This window comes from Pipistrellus hanaki, assembly GCF_964339955.1.
Source record: "Pipistrellus hanaki genome assembly, chromosome: 2".
In the NCBI taxonomy this organism is placed as follows: domain Eukaryota; kingdom Metazoa; phylum Chordata; class Mammalia; order Chiroptera; family Vespertilionidae; genus Pipistrellus; species Pipistrellus hanaki.
The window spans coordinates 105082372-105098285 of NC_140504.1; the positions used below are offsets into that span (position 1 = coordinate 105082372).

At 38.9% G+C, this 15914-nt stretch overlaps 1 protein-coding gene across 5 annotated transcripts in view; it reads right to left on the reverse strand.

The window, feature by feature from the left end:
- PLS1 (plastin 1) overlaps nucleotides 1–15914 on the reverse strand; it is a 227717-nt gene that overhangs the window by 112914 nt on the left and 98889 nt on the right. For all 5 annotated transcript variants that reach the window (XM_084872460.1, XM_084872464.1, XM_084872463.1 and 2 more), the window contains one exon: nucleotides 21–102. In XM_084872460.1, coding sequence (XP_084728586.1) covers nucleotides 21–102 — 82 coding nt within the window. The remainder of the gene's footprint in view (nucleotides 1–20; nucleotides 103–15914) is intronic.

Sequence of the window (15914 nt, forward strand, 5' to 3'; positions counted from 1 at the left end):
TTTATTGTATAAATACTTACAGAAACAGTGAAAGGGGTGAGCTTTTTCTTATTAATGGCTCTTTCATCAATTGTATCTGGTTCAGATAAGTTGATCATTTTGCTAAAGAGAAAATAGGAATAATTTAGTGTAAGAATTCCAGAAATGTTTTTAGTTCATTTTTGCAAGCAGATAAAAATAGTTAAATTTAAAAAATAAAAACTATATTTCTTTACAATATTATATTGAATTGATGTTAGGGACTTAATTTTTAAAATCTAAAAAATATTCCCTAACTTAAAACAAATACATCATTCACTCAATAGTAATCTTAGCATTTCCTCCTAACTTTTCAAAGCATTCCTGCATTTCCTTTGTGAGTCTTGTTTTGATTTTACTTACTGATTGTCAACATATAGCATTGTAAACAAAAAAAAATGCTTGAGAAGCCATTTCATAAAGCAAAATCAATTATGTTAAAACTAGTGGGATCAGTACATAGATTTGTGCACATTGAAAGAAAATTAATTACAAGAAATATTTTAATGTTGCTTGCTATTCACTCTTTCTCTATAATAGAAGTGTCAGAGATGAAAGAAAATTAGTAAAATGTATATAAAAATAATATATAAATTGATTAATAAATAAACAATAACATGATATAACAAGAAAGACATAATATGAAAAAAACAAAAACATGATATAAAAACAACATTGATAAAAACAATGTCTGATAAGTTGATTAAACTTGCTCTAATATTTTCCTGTATACCACATTAAGAGTAAAAACACTTTTAGAGTGCTTGACTAATTTCCCTTGTGATGAAGTATTTACAACTTTAACATCACACACTCTTTGAACTCAAGAGAAAGCAACAAATAATTGACCATGTCCGAAAACAGGTTCAGGTAGGAATATAATTACTGTGTTTCCCCGAAAATAAGACATCCTCCGAAAATAAGACCTACTTACAGGTTTCCTTCTGAGTGAAATATAAGGCATCCCCCGAAAATAAAACCTCCCCCTAGGCTCTGTCTCAGAATGCTATTGCTAAACATGAAATTTGGTCCACTGATTCTGAAAGAAATGGAGTCACAAGAAATTCACCAGGAAATTCAGGAATTGGATTGTTATGATGATGTTCCAGAAGATGATGACATGATTGTCATTGAATAAATGAGTAAATTCTTGATACTATAGGATTCACAGTTTGTCTGGTTTGAGTTTCTCCTTGTGATTTATTAATAGTCATTGCAAATGCTGGCATCATGAGAAACTGTCTTCAAATTAATTTAAATGTGAGGCTAATGTCAGACAGGGAGAATTGTGCCAATAGTTGATCTTCAGACATATTCTGTCAGTGACACTGCTTTATTTCAGCTTCAGAATGTCAACAAAAACAACCAAATTCATGATCAACAATGACAGATCGAAACACCATTTGCGACTAGTGCCAGCGAGTTTCATATGGATCACACATCTACAAGTAAACGTTTATTTTTAAACTAGAGGTCCAGTGCACGAAATTCACATGGAGATATGTGTCCCTCAGCTCAGCCTACAGCCTCTCCAATCTGGGACCCCTCAAGGGATGTCCGACTGCCCTCTCACAATCCAGGACTGCTGGCTCCCAAAGCTCGCCTGATTGCCTGTCTGCCTGCCTGATAGCCCATAGCCGCTTCTGTCTGCCAGCCTGATTACCCCTAATCACTCCCCTGCCAGTCTGATTGACACCTAACTGCTCCCCTACCTGTCCGATTGCTCCCAACTGCCCTTCTCTGCAGGCCTGGTTCCCTCCAACTGCCCTCCCTTACAGGCCTGGTCCCTCCCAATTGCTCTCCCCTGATGACCTGATTACCCACCACTGCCCTTCCCTGCTGGCCTGATCTCCTGCAACTGCCCTCCCCTGCCAGCCATCTTGTGGAGGCCATCTTGTGTCCATGGGGGGCGGGGGAGACATCTTATGTGTTGGAGTGGTGGTTAATTTACATATTACCTCTTTATTATATAGGCTTTCCAGTGAACGTCATATGTACTGGCTGGCTGGTCAATCAAATGGTTGGACAGACATATGGTCAGTCACTTAGCCTAGAGGCCCCATGCATAAAATTTGTGCAAGGGGCTTGGCCCTCGCAGTCCCAGCTTTGTCCAGAAGGTCATATGGCTGTCTGGTCTAATTAGCATATTACGCTTATATTATTATAGATACTATTACTAAAATACTGAGATAGGAGCCAGAGACTTAGTCTTTCTAAAATTTCTATAATTTAAACATTTTTAAATAAATTAACAAGTTTTGCTGAGTCCAGTTTGGCTCAGTGGATAGAGCGTCATCCTGTGGACTGAAAGGTCCCTGGTTCAATTCTAGTCAAGGGCATGTAACTTGGTTGCGGGCACATCCCCGGTAGGGGATGTGCAAGAGGCAGCTGATCGATGACTCTCTCTCATTGATGTTTCTAACTCTCTATCTCTCTCCCTTCCTCTCTGTAAATAATCAATAAAATATATATTTTTAAAACAAATAAATTAATTAACAAGTTTTATCTCCATATTTTAGAATGTATTTTGGAAAATGTCCTTTCAATTCATACTAGAAATTTCTTCTAAAGGTCAGGGAAAGAGACTAGAATTGTAGGTCAAGGTCATAGTATATATTTTTACTTTTTTTTTCTTTTTAAAACATGAAACCCTGCTTTTAAGGTCTGTATTCCTATTAAAAATCAAGATCAAGGGGGAGATATCAATGGAGGGAAAGAAGACATATGTAATAATTTAAACAATAAAGAATTTTAAAAGACGAAGATGGCGACTGAACAGTCGGACTTGTTCTGACTCTGGTCCCAGAACGGATAAAAGTAACATCTGAGTCGCTCAGGGAGGGTTGATTGGCAGCTGAGGGGCAGCAGAGGTTTCAAGGAAGCTAGGGAGCGATCCGCTGGACAGGATTTCCAGCCGGGTGGCCAGCACTGCCACAGCGGCGGCCGCGGCGGCAGCGGCAGCGGCGGCGGCGGCGCTGTGAGAAAGGAGTGGCTTCTTTGAGGCCTGGAAAGCCCACAGCAGAGAGGTCCATCCAGTAGCTGAGACGCCCGAGTTGGCGCTGGCGCGTGGATTCAAAGGAGTTCTTCGGTCACCCACGGAAAGGTCAGAGTTTGCGGGGAAAGCCTGAGAGATCGCGGTCCCTTGGCGCCGGTAGCCACGGTAGCCGGGGAGTTCCGGCCCCGCCTCCATGGAGCGCCCGCAAAGCTGAGCCCTAAGAAGGCTGCAGCGACATCTAGTGCTGGGTTTGGCATAAGCTTCCCCAGAAGCGGGAATTTTTTTTTTATTTAAAAAAAAAAGCCAGGGGACACGGGACAGTGTTAAGAATCGCGGCTGTCCCGCCAAGGGCGGAACATCTGGACACCTTGATGCCTGATCCCCTTCACCCCCTAGCTTCAGAATACTAGGGAAGGACAGCCTAGTTGGGCATATCCGGGGAATTTGCAGGGAGAGAGTGCCTCCCTGGAAACAAGGGATCAGAGCCAGAAGACATAGTCTGGGAGCCAGCTGGCACCCTGCCAGCTAGAGCCATAGAGAAAGAAGGCCGGAGCAACCAAAAAGACTGGGAGGTCAAACCGGAAACACTGACACCTAAGAGCTGAATTACAAACTGCCCTTTTTTTTTTTTTTTTTTTTTCTCTTTCTTTTTTTTGTCTTTTAATTAATCAAAAATAAATGGACACAAATAACTAAGATATAGTCTACTAAAAATTAAGGATTATCTTACAAAACTGAGGTGCAGTGGAAAGCTGGGAACTGCAAGACTGTCTGGTCCGAGAATCAGAAGTGCCAAATACATTAACTGAGGAAGTGAGTGACCAGTACTGGTCATTTTTATGCTAATTTTGCTATTCTTTATTTTATTTTCATTTTTTACATCTTTTATTCAATTTTCATTTTTCATATCTTTTACTTAAGAAACAATTTTTTTTCTTTTTTCCTTACTTGATTTTACCTTTTCAATTATTACATTTTTCAATCTCCATCATCACTATTACTACTGCTATTTTGCAATTCTTTAAAAAAAAATTTTATTTATTTATTTTTCTTTTCTTTTTTTTCTCTCTCTAGTACCATTTTATTTTTTCATTATTTTACATTGGGAGTAACCTTCATTCTATTTTAATCTCTACTATAGCATCATTCAACCCTATCTCAACTCAACCTTTACACTATCACTCTCTTACTAAACTTTACCCTTTAGTCTACAGTTTATCCTATCCCTTTCCGGCTTTAGTTTTTCCTCTATTCTCTCTGTATATCCCCTGCTAGAGCTCTCACTATACTTATAGACCTAAGTTCCAACCCCTGATCCAAGTATATAAATACCAATCTCTGCACTATATTAACTAGTTAAAAAAAAAAAAAATCCATTCTCCCCTCTATCCTTTTCGCATTGTATGTGTGAAGGTTGATTATTGTGAATTTTTATGCCTTTTAGTGAAATTGTTATGCTTATTCCTGTATTGTTATTGTTGCTTTGTATTTTTTTTTAAATCCTCTGTTTTTGTTTGTTTCTTTTACTTCTGTATATCATAGCCTTACTTAATAATAGTGGATATTGTAGTTTGTATTAATCTCAAAGTATAGTTACTGGCATTGGCTGGGTCCAGAGGTTTTTCTATGGCAATTTTCTCCACATATATATAGTTTGTTTCCCATTTCTCTTTTAGTTTGCTTCTTCTCTCTCTTTCTCTCTCTCTCTCTCCCTCTTCTTTTTTTCCCTGTTTTCCAACTTCATTTTGTCATTACTTTTTTTCTTCTTCTTCTTTTTCTATCTCTTTATCCCTCTTTTTTTTTTAATTTACTTAATTTTTTTTTAATTTTAATTTAATTTTTTTTTAATTTTTCTTTATTTTATTTTTACCTTTATTCCTTCTCTCCTATCCCCTAAGTTGCCTTTCTCTAGTGGTCACCTTTATTAGAGGTTATTAATATTGTAAATACATTCCTGTTAAGTGCCTCTTGTGTTGTACCTGGTAGTGTTGTATTTTGTACCTCAAAATCAACGCAGGAGAAGGAATACCACATAACCAGACATCCTGAAAAGAGAGGCCATGGGGAGACAAAAACATAGTCTGCACGTGAAAGAAAAGCAGGCATCACCAGAAAAGGAAGTAAACGAGCCAGAGGTAAGCAGCCTGCCAGAGCAAGAATTCAGAGTAATGATCATAGCATGGCTAAAAAGAATGGAAGAGAAATTTGACAAAAGCCAAGAAGAAATGAGAAAGAACCATGAGGAAATGAAGAAGAGCCATGAGGAACTGAAGAAGAACCAAGAAGAAATGAAAAGTGACATCGCTACCATGAAGAACTCAATAGAAAGCATCAAGAGTAGACTAGATGAAGCAGAGGACCGCATCAGTGAGGTAGAAGATAAGATGGAAAAAAATACCCAAGTAGAGCAACTTCTAGAAAAAAAGATTAAAAAGCAGGAGGAGAGCCTACGGGAGCTTTGGGACAATACAAAACAAAATAATATTCGAATAATAGGGGTTCCAGAAGGAAAGGAAACTGAGGTAGGCATGGAAAAAGTATTTCAAGAAATAATGACAGAAAACTTTCCTGAAATAGAAAAGAAAAAACCCACACAAATCCAAGATGCCCGCAGAGTCCCAAGCAAAATGAATCCCAGAAGACAGACTCCAAGGCACATTATAATTAAATTGGCAAACAACAACGACAAAGTAAGAATCTTAAAAGCAGCCAGAGAGAGACAGAAAGTTACATACAAAGGAACCACCATCAGACTAGCAACTGATTTCTCAACAGAAACTTATCAGGCCAGAAGGGAATGGGATGAAATATACAAAGTCATGCAAAGGAAGGGTCTGAATCCAAGAATACTGTACCCAGCAAGGCTATCAATCAGAATTGAAGGGGAAATCAGGAGCTTCACAGACAAAAAAAGACTGAAGGAATTTATCTCCACCAAATCAGCAATGCAAGAAATGCTAAAGGGTCTACTGTAAAAATAAAGAAATAAGAAGAAAAGAAGGAACACGGGTTTAGAATAAAAATGGCGTCAAATGAGTACCTATCAATAATAACCTTAAATGTAAATGGATTAAATGCTCCAATCAAAAGACATAGGGTAACAGATTGGATAAGAAAACAAGACCCATACATCTGTTGTCTACAAGAAACCCACCTCAGAAAAAGAGATGCACACAGACTGAGGGTGAAGGGATGGAAAAAAGTTTTCCAGGCAAATGGAAATGAAAAAAAAGCTGGGGTAGCAATACTTATATCTGACAAATTAGATCTCAGAGTGAAGGACATAACAAGAGATAATGAAGGCCACTTCATAATACTAAAGGGAACAATCCAACAAGAAGAAATAACCCTGGTAAATATATATGCACCCAATACAGGAGCAACCAAATACATTAAAAAACTCCTGGAGGACATTAAGGGAGAGATTAATAGCAATACAATCATAGTAGGAGATTTTAATACCCCACTGTCACCCTTCGACAAATCATCTAAACAAAAAATCAGCAAAGAAATATCAATCCTAAATGACTCACTAGACCAGATGGAATTAATTGACATCTTCAGGATACTCCACCCCAAAGCCACAGAATATACATTCTTCTCAAGTGCAAATGGGACATTCTCAAAGATAGACCACATTTTGGGACATAGGCAAAGTCTCTTCAAATTCAAGAAGATAGAAATCATATCAAGTATCTTCTCAGACCATAGTGGCATAAAACTGGAAATTAACTACAATAAAAATAATCCAAAGAAATCAAACACATGGAGACTAAACAGCATGTTATTAAACAAGGACTGGGTTACCAGAGAAATCAAGGAAGAAATTAAAAACATCCTGGAAACAAATGACAATGAAAGCACAACAATCCAAAATCTTTGGGACACAGCAAAAGCAGTTTTGAGAGGGAAGCTCATATCCTTACAAGCCTATTGCAAAAAACTAGAAAAAATAGTAACAGATGATCTAACTCTACAACTCAAAGAGTTAGAAAAGGAGCAACAAGAAAAACCCAGTGTAAGCAGAAGGAAGGAAATAACAAAAATCAGAGCACAGATAAACGACAGAGAGACCAAAAAAACAATACATAAGATCAACAAAACCAAGAGCTGGTTCTTTGAAAGAATAAACAAGATAGATGGACCTCTAGCCAGGCTAACCAAGAAACAAAGAGAGAGGACCCAAATAAACAAAATCAGAAATGAAAGAGGTGAAATAACAACAGACCCCACCAAAATACAACGGATTGTTACAAAATACTACGAACAACTCTATTCCAACAAACTGAACAACCTGGAGGAAATGGACATATTCCTAGAAAAATACAAACTTCCAAAACTCAATCAGGAAGAATCTAAAAATCTCAATAGACCAGTGACTTGGGAAGAAATTGAAACAGTCATCAAAAAGCTTCCAGCAAACAAAAGCCCAGGGCCAGATGGCTTCACAGGAGAGTTTTACCAAACATTCAAGGAAGAACTAAAACCTATCCTCCTCAGACTATTCCAAAAAATTCAAGAGGAAGGAACACTTCCAAACTCCTTCTATGAAGCCAGCATCACTCTAATACCAAAACCCGATAAAGACAACTCAATGAAAGAGAATTACAGGCCAATATCCCTCATGAACATAGATGCCAAAATCCTCAACAAAATTCTAGCAAATCGGCTCCAGCAGAGCATCACAAAGATCATACACCATAACCAAGTAGGATTTATTCCAGGAATGCAAGGTTGGTACAATATCCGCAAATCAATAAATGTGATACATCACATAAACAAGTTGAAAGATAAAAATCATATAGTCATATCAATTGTTGCAGAAAAAGCATTTGATAAAATCCAACACCCTTTCCTGATAAAAACTCTTAACAAGGTGGGAGTACAAGGATCATACCTCAACGTAATAAAAGCTATATATGATAAACCCACAGCCAACATCATACTCAATGGGCAAAAACTAAAACCATTCCCTCTAAGAACAGGAACAAGACAGGGATGCCCACTATCGCCACTCCTCTTTGACATAGTACTGGAAGTACTAGCCATTGCAATTAGACAAGAGGAGGAAATAAAAGGCATCCAAATTGGAAAAGAAGAAGTAAAGTTATCCTTATTTGCAGACGACATGATATTGTATATAAAAAACCCAAAAGACTCCATTAAAAAACTAATTGGCTTAATAAATGAATTTGGCAATGTAGCAGGATACAAAATTAACACCAAGAAATCTATGGCATTTCTATACACCAACAGTGAGTTTATAGAAACAGAGACTAAAAAAGCAATTCCATTTACCATCGCACCAAAAAAATTAAGATACCTAGGAATAAACTTAACTAAGGAAGTAAAGGACCTATACGCAGAAAACTACACGACACTGAAAAAAGAAATAGAGGAAGATGTAGACAGATGGAAGAACATACCATGTTCATGGATTGGTAGAATCAACATCATCAAAATGTCCATACTTCCTAAAGTAATCTATAAGTTCAATGCACTCCCCATTAAAATACCAACGGCATATTTCACTGACCTAGAAAGAACTCTCCAAAAGTTCATTTGGAACAATAAAAGACCCCGAATAGCCACAGCAATCCTGAGAAAGAAGAGTAAAGTAGGAGGTATCTCAATACCAGACTTCAAACTGTATTACAAAGCCACTGTTCTCAAAACAGCCTGGTACTGGCACAAAAACAGACATATAGATCAATGGAATCGAATCGAGAACCCAGATATCAACCCAAATCACTATGCTCAATTAATATTTGACAAAGGAGGCACTAATATACAATGGAGTCAAGACAGTCTCTTCAATAAATGGTGTTGGGAAAATTGGACAGATACATGCAAAAGAATGAAACTAGATCACCAACTTACACCATACACAAAAATAAACTCAAAATGGATACAGGACTTAAACATCAGACGGGAAACCATAAAAATACTTGAAGCATCCACAGGCAACAAAATCTCAGACGTATGCCAAAAAAACTTCTTCACTGATACTACCCCTAGTGCAATGGAAGCTAAAGAGAAAATAAACAAATGGGACTACATCAAAATAAAAAGCTTATGCACAGCAAAAGAAACCATCAACAAAACAACAAGAAAGCCCACTGTGTGGGAGAACATATTTGCAAATGTTACCACTGATAAAGGTTTAATCTCCAACATCTACAAACAGCTTATACAACTAAATAAAAGGAAGATGAATGATCCAATTAAGAAATGGGCAATGGACCTAAATAGAATATTTTCAAAAGAAGACAGAAGGAAGGCCAAAAGGCACATGAAAACATGCTCAAAGCCACTAATTATCCGAGAGATGCAAATCAAAACAACAATGCGGTACCATCTCACACCTGTCAGAATGGCCAACATCAACAAAACAACAAACGACAAGTGTTGGCGAGGTTGCGGAGAAAAAGGAACCCTCGTGCACTGCTGGTGGGAATGTAGACTGGTGCAACCACTGTGGAGAACAGTGTGGAGTTTCCTCAAAAAACTGAAAATGGAACTCCCATTTGACCCAATAATCCCACTTCTAGGAATATATCCCAAGAAACTAGAAACACCAATCAGAAAGGATATATGCACCCCTATGTTCATAGCAGCACAATCTACAATAGCCAGAATTTGGAAACAGCCTAAGTGTCCGTCAGCAGATGATTGGATCAAATAACTTTGGTACATCTACACAATGGAATACTATGCTGCCATAAAAAAGAAGGATTTCTCATCATTTGCAGCATCCTGGATGGAATTGGAGAACATCATGCTGAGTGAAATAAGCCAATCAATGAAAGAGAAACACCACATGACCTCACTCATTTGTGGATAATAAAGAACATTATAAACTGATGAACCGTAAGATAGATATAGAGACAGTATATCAACAAGTAGACTGTCAAGTTACAGTGGGGACGGGAGGAAGATCTGGGGGAGATAATAGATCAACCGAAGGACTTGTATACATGCATATAAGTGCAACCAATGGACACAAAACTCTGGGGAGGGAGGGGATGTGTGGGAGGGAGGGAGGGGTCAAAAAAAAATCAATAAAATATATTAAAAAAAAAAAAAAAGAATTTTAAAAGAAAATCAAGATCAAGAGAGCTTTTGCCTTTCTGGTCCATGGGAAGTTTCTGTCCTTCCTGAGCTCAACTTAGGACACTTTAACAGGTGTAGTGCCACATTTAAACTTCCCACCTGTCTCTGTCCCTACACCCCACTCTGTGAGGAGAGGTGGTTGTGGACCACAAGGGTCTCCCATTCATAAACCTCTCCCATCTCTTCAACTTGCCAGACTAGAGTCAAACTCATCAGAGTCTTCCTTCTCTGCTGATTCTGCTAAGCCCATTTCCTTGGGTGGTTTCACTGGATAGTAGGTAGGGACAGTGGGACTCTCCTTCATCCAGTCACAGTATATATTATATGAAGTGTCCTAAAATGAATCCAGAAGGAAGAAGATATCTGGCAGGATAGCAGTGAGGGAGAGAGTGTGAGTGAGTGAAAAGGGTGTGTATGAGAGTGAGGGACAGTTAGTTTCCACAGGACTTTTGGGGGCTGGCAGACAAAGTTCCCTAGCCAGGCAGCCTCTGCTCCCACTGCAATCTCTCTTGGGGAAGCCAGCTCTGCTTCAGAAGCTATGCTATCCTAAAGGGGAGAGCTGCTATGACTGGGAGCCCAGCCAGGGATCCCTTGGACACCATGCAGGAGCCTACAGCCACTCTGGACAGGGATCTGCTGCCTCAGCTGTGAACCCATGAACACCAAGACTACAGCCTCCACAGCTGCAGGCTCCTGTGAGTTCTGGAGCATGCTCCTCTCTTTCTGGCCAGATGAGTTAGCCCCAGGGGTTGCAACCACACACAAAAAGCCAAACTTAATGCAGTAACACTGGGCACCCCATCTGCATGAGAACAGCCAAGCCTTATGTAGCAACCCCAAGCTCTGTGACTGGGCATGAACAATCAAGCCTTATACCAAAATCCAGGCCTTATGCAGCAACCCCTGGTTTCCCATCCTTGTGCAAATAGACAAACCTTACACGGCAACCCTAGGTTCCATGGCTGCATACAAACACCAAAGCCTTATGCAGCAACCCCAAATACCACAACAATACTAGCCACCTCCAAGCCTGACACAGCAACCCTGGGTTCTGCAAACAAGCATGAGCAGCCAAGCCCCAAACAGCAACCCTAAGTGCTCACGCAGCAACCCCAAGAGCTGCATTTGCTCGAATTGCTGCCAAACACAACACATCAACCCCAGACCTGGTGAACAAGTGAGCCACCACCAAGCCTGTTGCAGCAGTCACAGGCCCAGTGTAACTAGATGACTAGATCCTTCAGTGAGAGCAAAAGTAAATAAAAAGGGAAATCACAAGAAAATGAACTAAATAAAACAGAGGCATGCAATTTGTCAGAAAAAGAATTCAAATTAAGGGTCATACAGCTCGTAAACTGGATAGATGAGAAAATTAACAACTTATGTAAGAATCAAGAGGCAAAAAAAGAGTGATATAGCAACACTAAAAAACACTATTGCAGGTTTCAATAGTAGACTAGAACAGCAATTGCCAACCAGTGGTCCACAAACCACTGGTGGTCTGTGAGGTCTAAAAGCTTAGCAACAGCTGGTTTAAGGAAACCTTTGGAGCAGCAGTTGCCAAAGGGTGATCCACGTACCACTGGTAGTCCATGAAGTCCAAAAGATTGGTGACCACTGGACTAGAAGAAGCAGAGGACCAAAATAGTAAATTAGAAGACAGGGCAGCAAAACATATCCAATCTGAACTACAATTGAAGCTTTGGGACAACATGAAACAAAGCAACATACATATAATAGGGGTGCAAGAATGGCAACAAGAAGAGCAAGGCTTAGAAAACCTACCTGAAAAAATGTCACAAAACTTCCCTGATTTGGGGAAAAAGAAAATCACACAAGCCCAGAAAGTCCCAAACAAGAAGAACCCAAAAAGACGCACACCAAGACACATCGTAAATATGACAAACATTGACAAAGAGAGAATTTTAAAGGTTACAAGAGAGAGACAAAGAGTTAGCTACAAGGGATTTACAATTAGATTATTAAAAGACTTCTCAACTGAAACACATCAGGGTAAAAAGGGATGGAAGGAAGTATATAAAGTGATGCAAAGCAAAGGACTGAATCCAAGAATGCTCTATTCATCAGGACTATCAATCATAATTGAAGGGGAAATCGGGAGCTTCACAGACAAAAAAAAAATGCTAAGGGAATTTATCACTACCAAGGCAGCAATGTAAGAAATGCTAAAGGGATTATTATAAAAAGAAGAAATAAAAAGGAAAGAAATAACACAAAAAATAAAAATGGCTACAAACAAATAACCTTGGATGAAATGAACTGAATGCTCCAATCAAAAGACACTGAGTGGCTGAATGAATAAGAAAAAATGATTCATGTACCAAGTGCACTGGTTAATAATGCATATTTAGTAATCAAAGAAAATACAGTAAATTTAAGAGAAACATCAAAAGTGCTTTATTCAAAGTAATGTCCATTGCTAGCTACACATTTCTCCATCCTTCAGGTAGTTTGTGGATACTGTCTCTAGAACTTTTCTTGTTTTGAGGCAAACAATTCAGAAACACAATTTTCCACTTCTTTGTACGTTTTGAAGTACTGCCAGAAAGTGCATGTGCCCTCAATCAGAACAAGTGGCAATCTAAAGGAGCAAGGCCTGGTGAATACAGTGGGTAGGTTAATCCTTTCCAGGCAAGATCTTTTAATGTGACTTTAACTTGTTTTGAAGTGTACAATGGTGTGTCATCATGAAGAAAAATTACTTTGCCGTATTTTCTGGACCATTCTGGTCATTTAATAATCAAACGATGTACAAATTGATTATTTGCTCTTGGTAGCAATCAGTATTAAGTGTTTCGACTGGTTTTAGAAGCTAATAATACACCACACCTTCCTGATCTCACCAAACGCATAGCATTGTCTTCTTTCTGAAGCGATTTGGCCTTGCACTCAATGTTGATGGTTGACCTGGATCAACCCATGATTTTGTGCATTTGGGATTCTCAAAATTAATCCACTTTTCATCACCAGTCACAATTCGATGCAAAAAAAAAACAAAAAACTTTCTTTCGTATCCTTGAAGCAACATTTTTCTGATAAGTTTTCAGTTTTCCATTTGTCTTTTGTTCAGTTGATGTGGCACCCATTTTCCTTTCTTTAAAATATTTCCCATTGCTTGTAAACAATTGGGAATTGTTTGCTGAGCAATGGTTAATCTTTCTGCAAGTTGTTTTGGAGTGTGACATGCATCTTTATTCAATAATGCTTGTAATTATTGGTCTTCAAACTTTTTTGGTTGATTTGGACTTTCTTTGTCTTTCACATTGAAATCATCACTTTTAAAGCATTTAAACCAGCATTCACAAGTATCTTGAGATGGAGTATGTTCACCATAAGCTTCCTGCAGTAGTCAGCAGCACTTTTTTTTCAAAATAATGAATTTAACTTCCCACAAATGCTCTCTTTTTTTCTTTTTTCTTTTTTTGCAAGGGGGGGGGGGGGCATAAAAGTCGACAATTTTAAGCATAAAAATGTCTATGATGTTAATCCAGGCAGAAAATTTGACATATAAATTTTTGAAGCTGGTTGTCAAAACAACAAAATAGCATACATATCAAGTTGCATATGTATCAACATATGCATAACTTCATCTATTGAAAAAAATCTGCATTGTTAAACAGTACACCTAGTATAAACTGTCTGCAGGAGACCCACCTCACAACAAGAGATGCACACAGATTGAGAGTGAAGGAATGGAAAAATATTTTTCAGGCAAATGGAAATGAAAAAAAAAGCTGGAGCAACAGTACTTATATTGGACAAAATAGATCTCTAAGTGAAGACTATAACAAGAGAAAAGGAAGGAGAAACCAAGATGGCGGCATAGGTAAACACCTAACTGCAGCCTCACACAACAATTTCAATAAAATACAACTAAAATACAAAATGGACATTACCCAGAACTACTGGAAAGTCGACTGACTGGAAATTCCACCATGAGAAGGAAAGAGAAAACCAGAAGGAAAATCAGAGGAGCTATAAAAGCCTAAGGAATGGAGACACATTTCACATGCGTGGAGAGGACAGAGCTGGAGAGGAGGGGGCGGCTGAGTGCCTGGCTGGCATTCCCTAGTGGGAAGGAGAAAAAAGCTCTGGACTGTGCTGAACCCAGTTCTGAAAGCACTGAACCCTAGTTCTGGGTGAGACCCTGGGGATCCAGACACATAAGGAGGGAGTCTGGGCTGTAAGGTGGAAACTCAGGGGAGCAGAGAAAGGAAGTCCCAGAGGCGTGCACATTGCACACAGAGAATGGACTGTTGACTGTGCTGCTGGATTGCCCTAGTGGGAAGGAGACAAAAGCTCCAGACTACTCTGAACCCCACTTCCAACCCCATTTTTAACTGAACTGAACCCCAATTCCAGACTCACTGCGGGAGAGCCTAGACTGTTTGGTACCGGGCAAAACTTGAGGGCACCTTTCTCTCAGAGGTGCTTGCAGTGAGTACCAAAGGACACTGAGGAACACTGAGACTCAGGAACCTCATAGGGCAGGGCTGATGGGAAGCCAAGGCTGTAGGCTCCACCCTGAAACTCCACCCCATCCAAGCTGAACATAGAGACTTTTAAGGCTACCAACTACTTCCCTTCACAGGGAAGCTGTGAAAATGCCGAGGCAAGGAAACAGATCACAAACGAAAGAAATGGAGGACAAAAAGTGACTGGATATAGAGTTCAAAACCATGGTTATAAGGTTTTTCAAGAATTTCCTAGAAAAGGCCGATAAAATAAACAAGACCTATGAGGATATGAAAAGGGATCAACTAGAAATAATAAGGGATCAACAAGAAATAATAAGGGATCAACTGAATACATTGTCTGAAATAATAAATATTATATAGAGTCCTAAAAACAGAATGGAAGATCACAAGAATCAAGTCAAAGATTTGGAACATAAAGAACCAGAAGATACTCCTCCACAGAAGCAAGAAGACAAGAGAATCCAGAAAATTGAAGATAATGTAAGAAACCTCTGGGACAACTTCAAGCTAACCAACATCAGAATTATGGGGGTCCCAGAAGATGAGAGAGAGAAAGATATCGAAAACATACTGAAAGAAATAGTGACAGAGAACTTCCCCCACCTGTTGAAAGAATTAGACCTACAAGTCCAGGAAGCGCACAGAACACCAAACAAAAGTAATCAAAAGAGGACCACACCAAGACACATCATAATTAAAATTCCAAGTGCAAAAGACAGAGAGAGAATATTAAAAGCAGCAAGAGAAAAGAAGGCAGTTACCTATAAAGGAGCACCCATATGATTGTCAGCTGATTTCTCAACAGAAACCATGCAGGCCAGATGGGAATAGCAAGAAATATTCAAGGTGATGAATAGCAAGAACCTACCGCCAAAAATACTCTTCCCAGCAAAGCCATCACTCAGAATTGAAGGCCAGATAAAGAGCTTCACAAATAAAAAATAGCTAAAGGAGTTCATCACCACCAAACCAGAATTATATGAATTGCTGAAGGGGGTTCTTTAGGAAGAGGAAGAAGAAAAAGGTAAAAATTATGAACAACAAATACGTAACTTTCAACAAGTGAATCTAAAAACCAAGGGAATTAAAAAATCTGATGAACAATATTAACTGGTGAATATAATAGAATCAGAGGTATGGAAGGGGAGTGAACTGACGATTCTCGGGGAAAAGGAGAGTGGGGGGTGTGGGAAGAGACTGAACATAAATTGTGTGGGAAGAGACTGAACATAAATTGAGGACAATGGGGTGTGAGGAAAGGGCAGAGGGTGGGGTGGGAACCTGGTGGA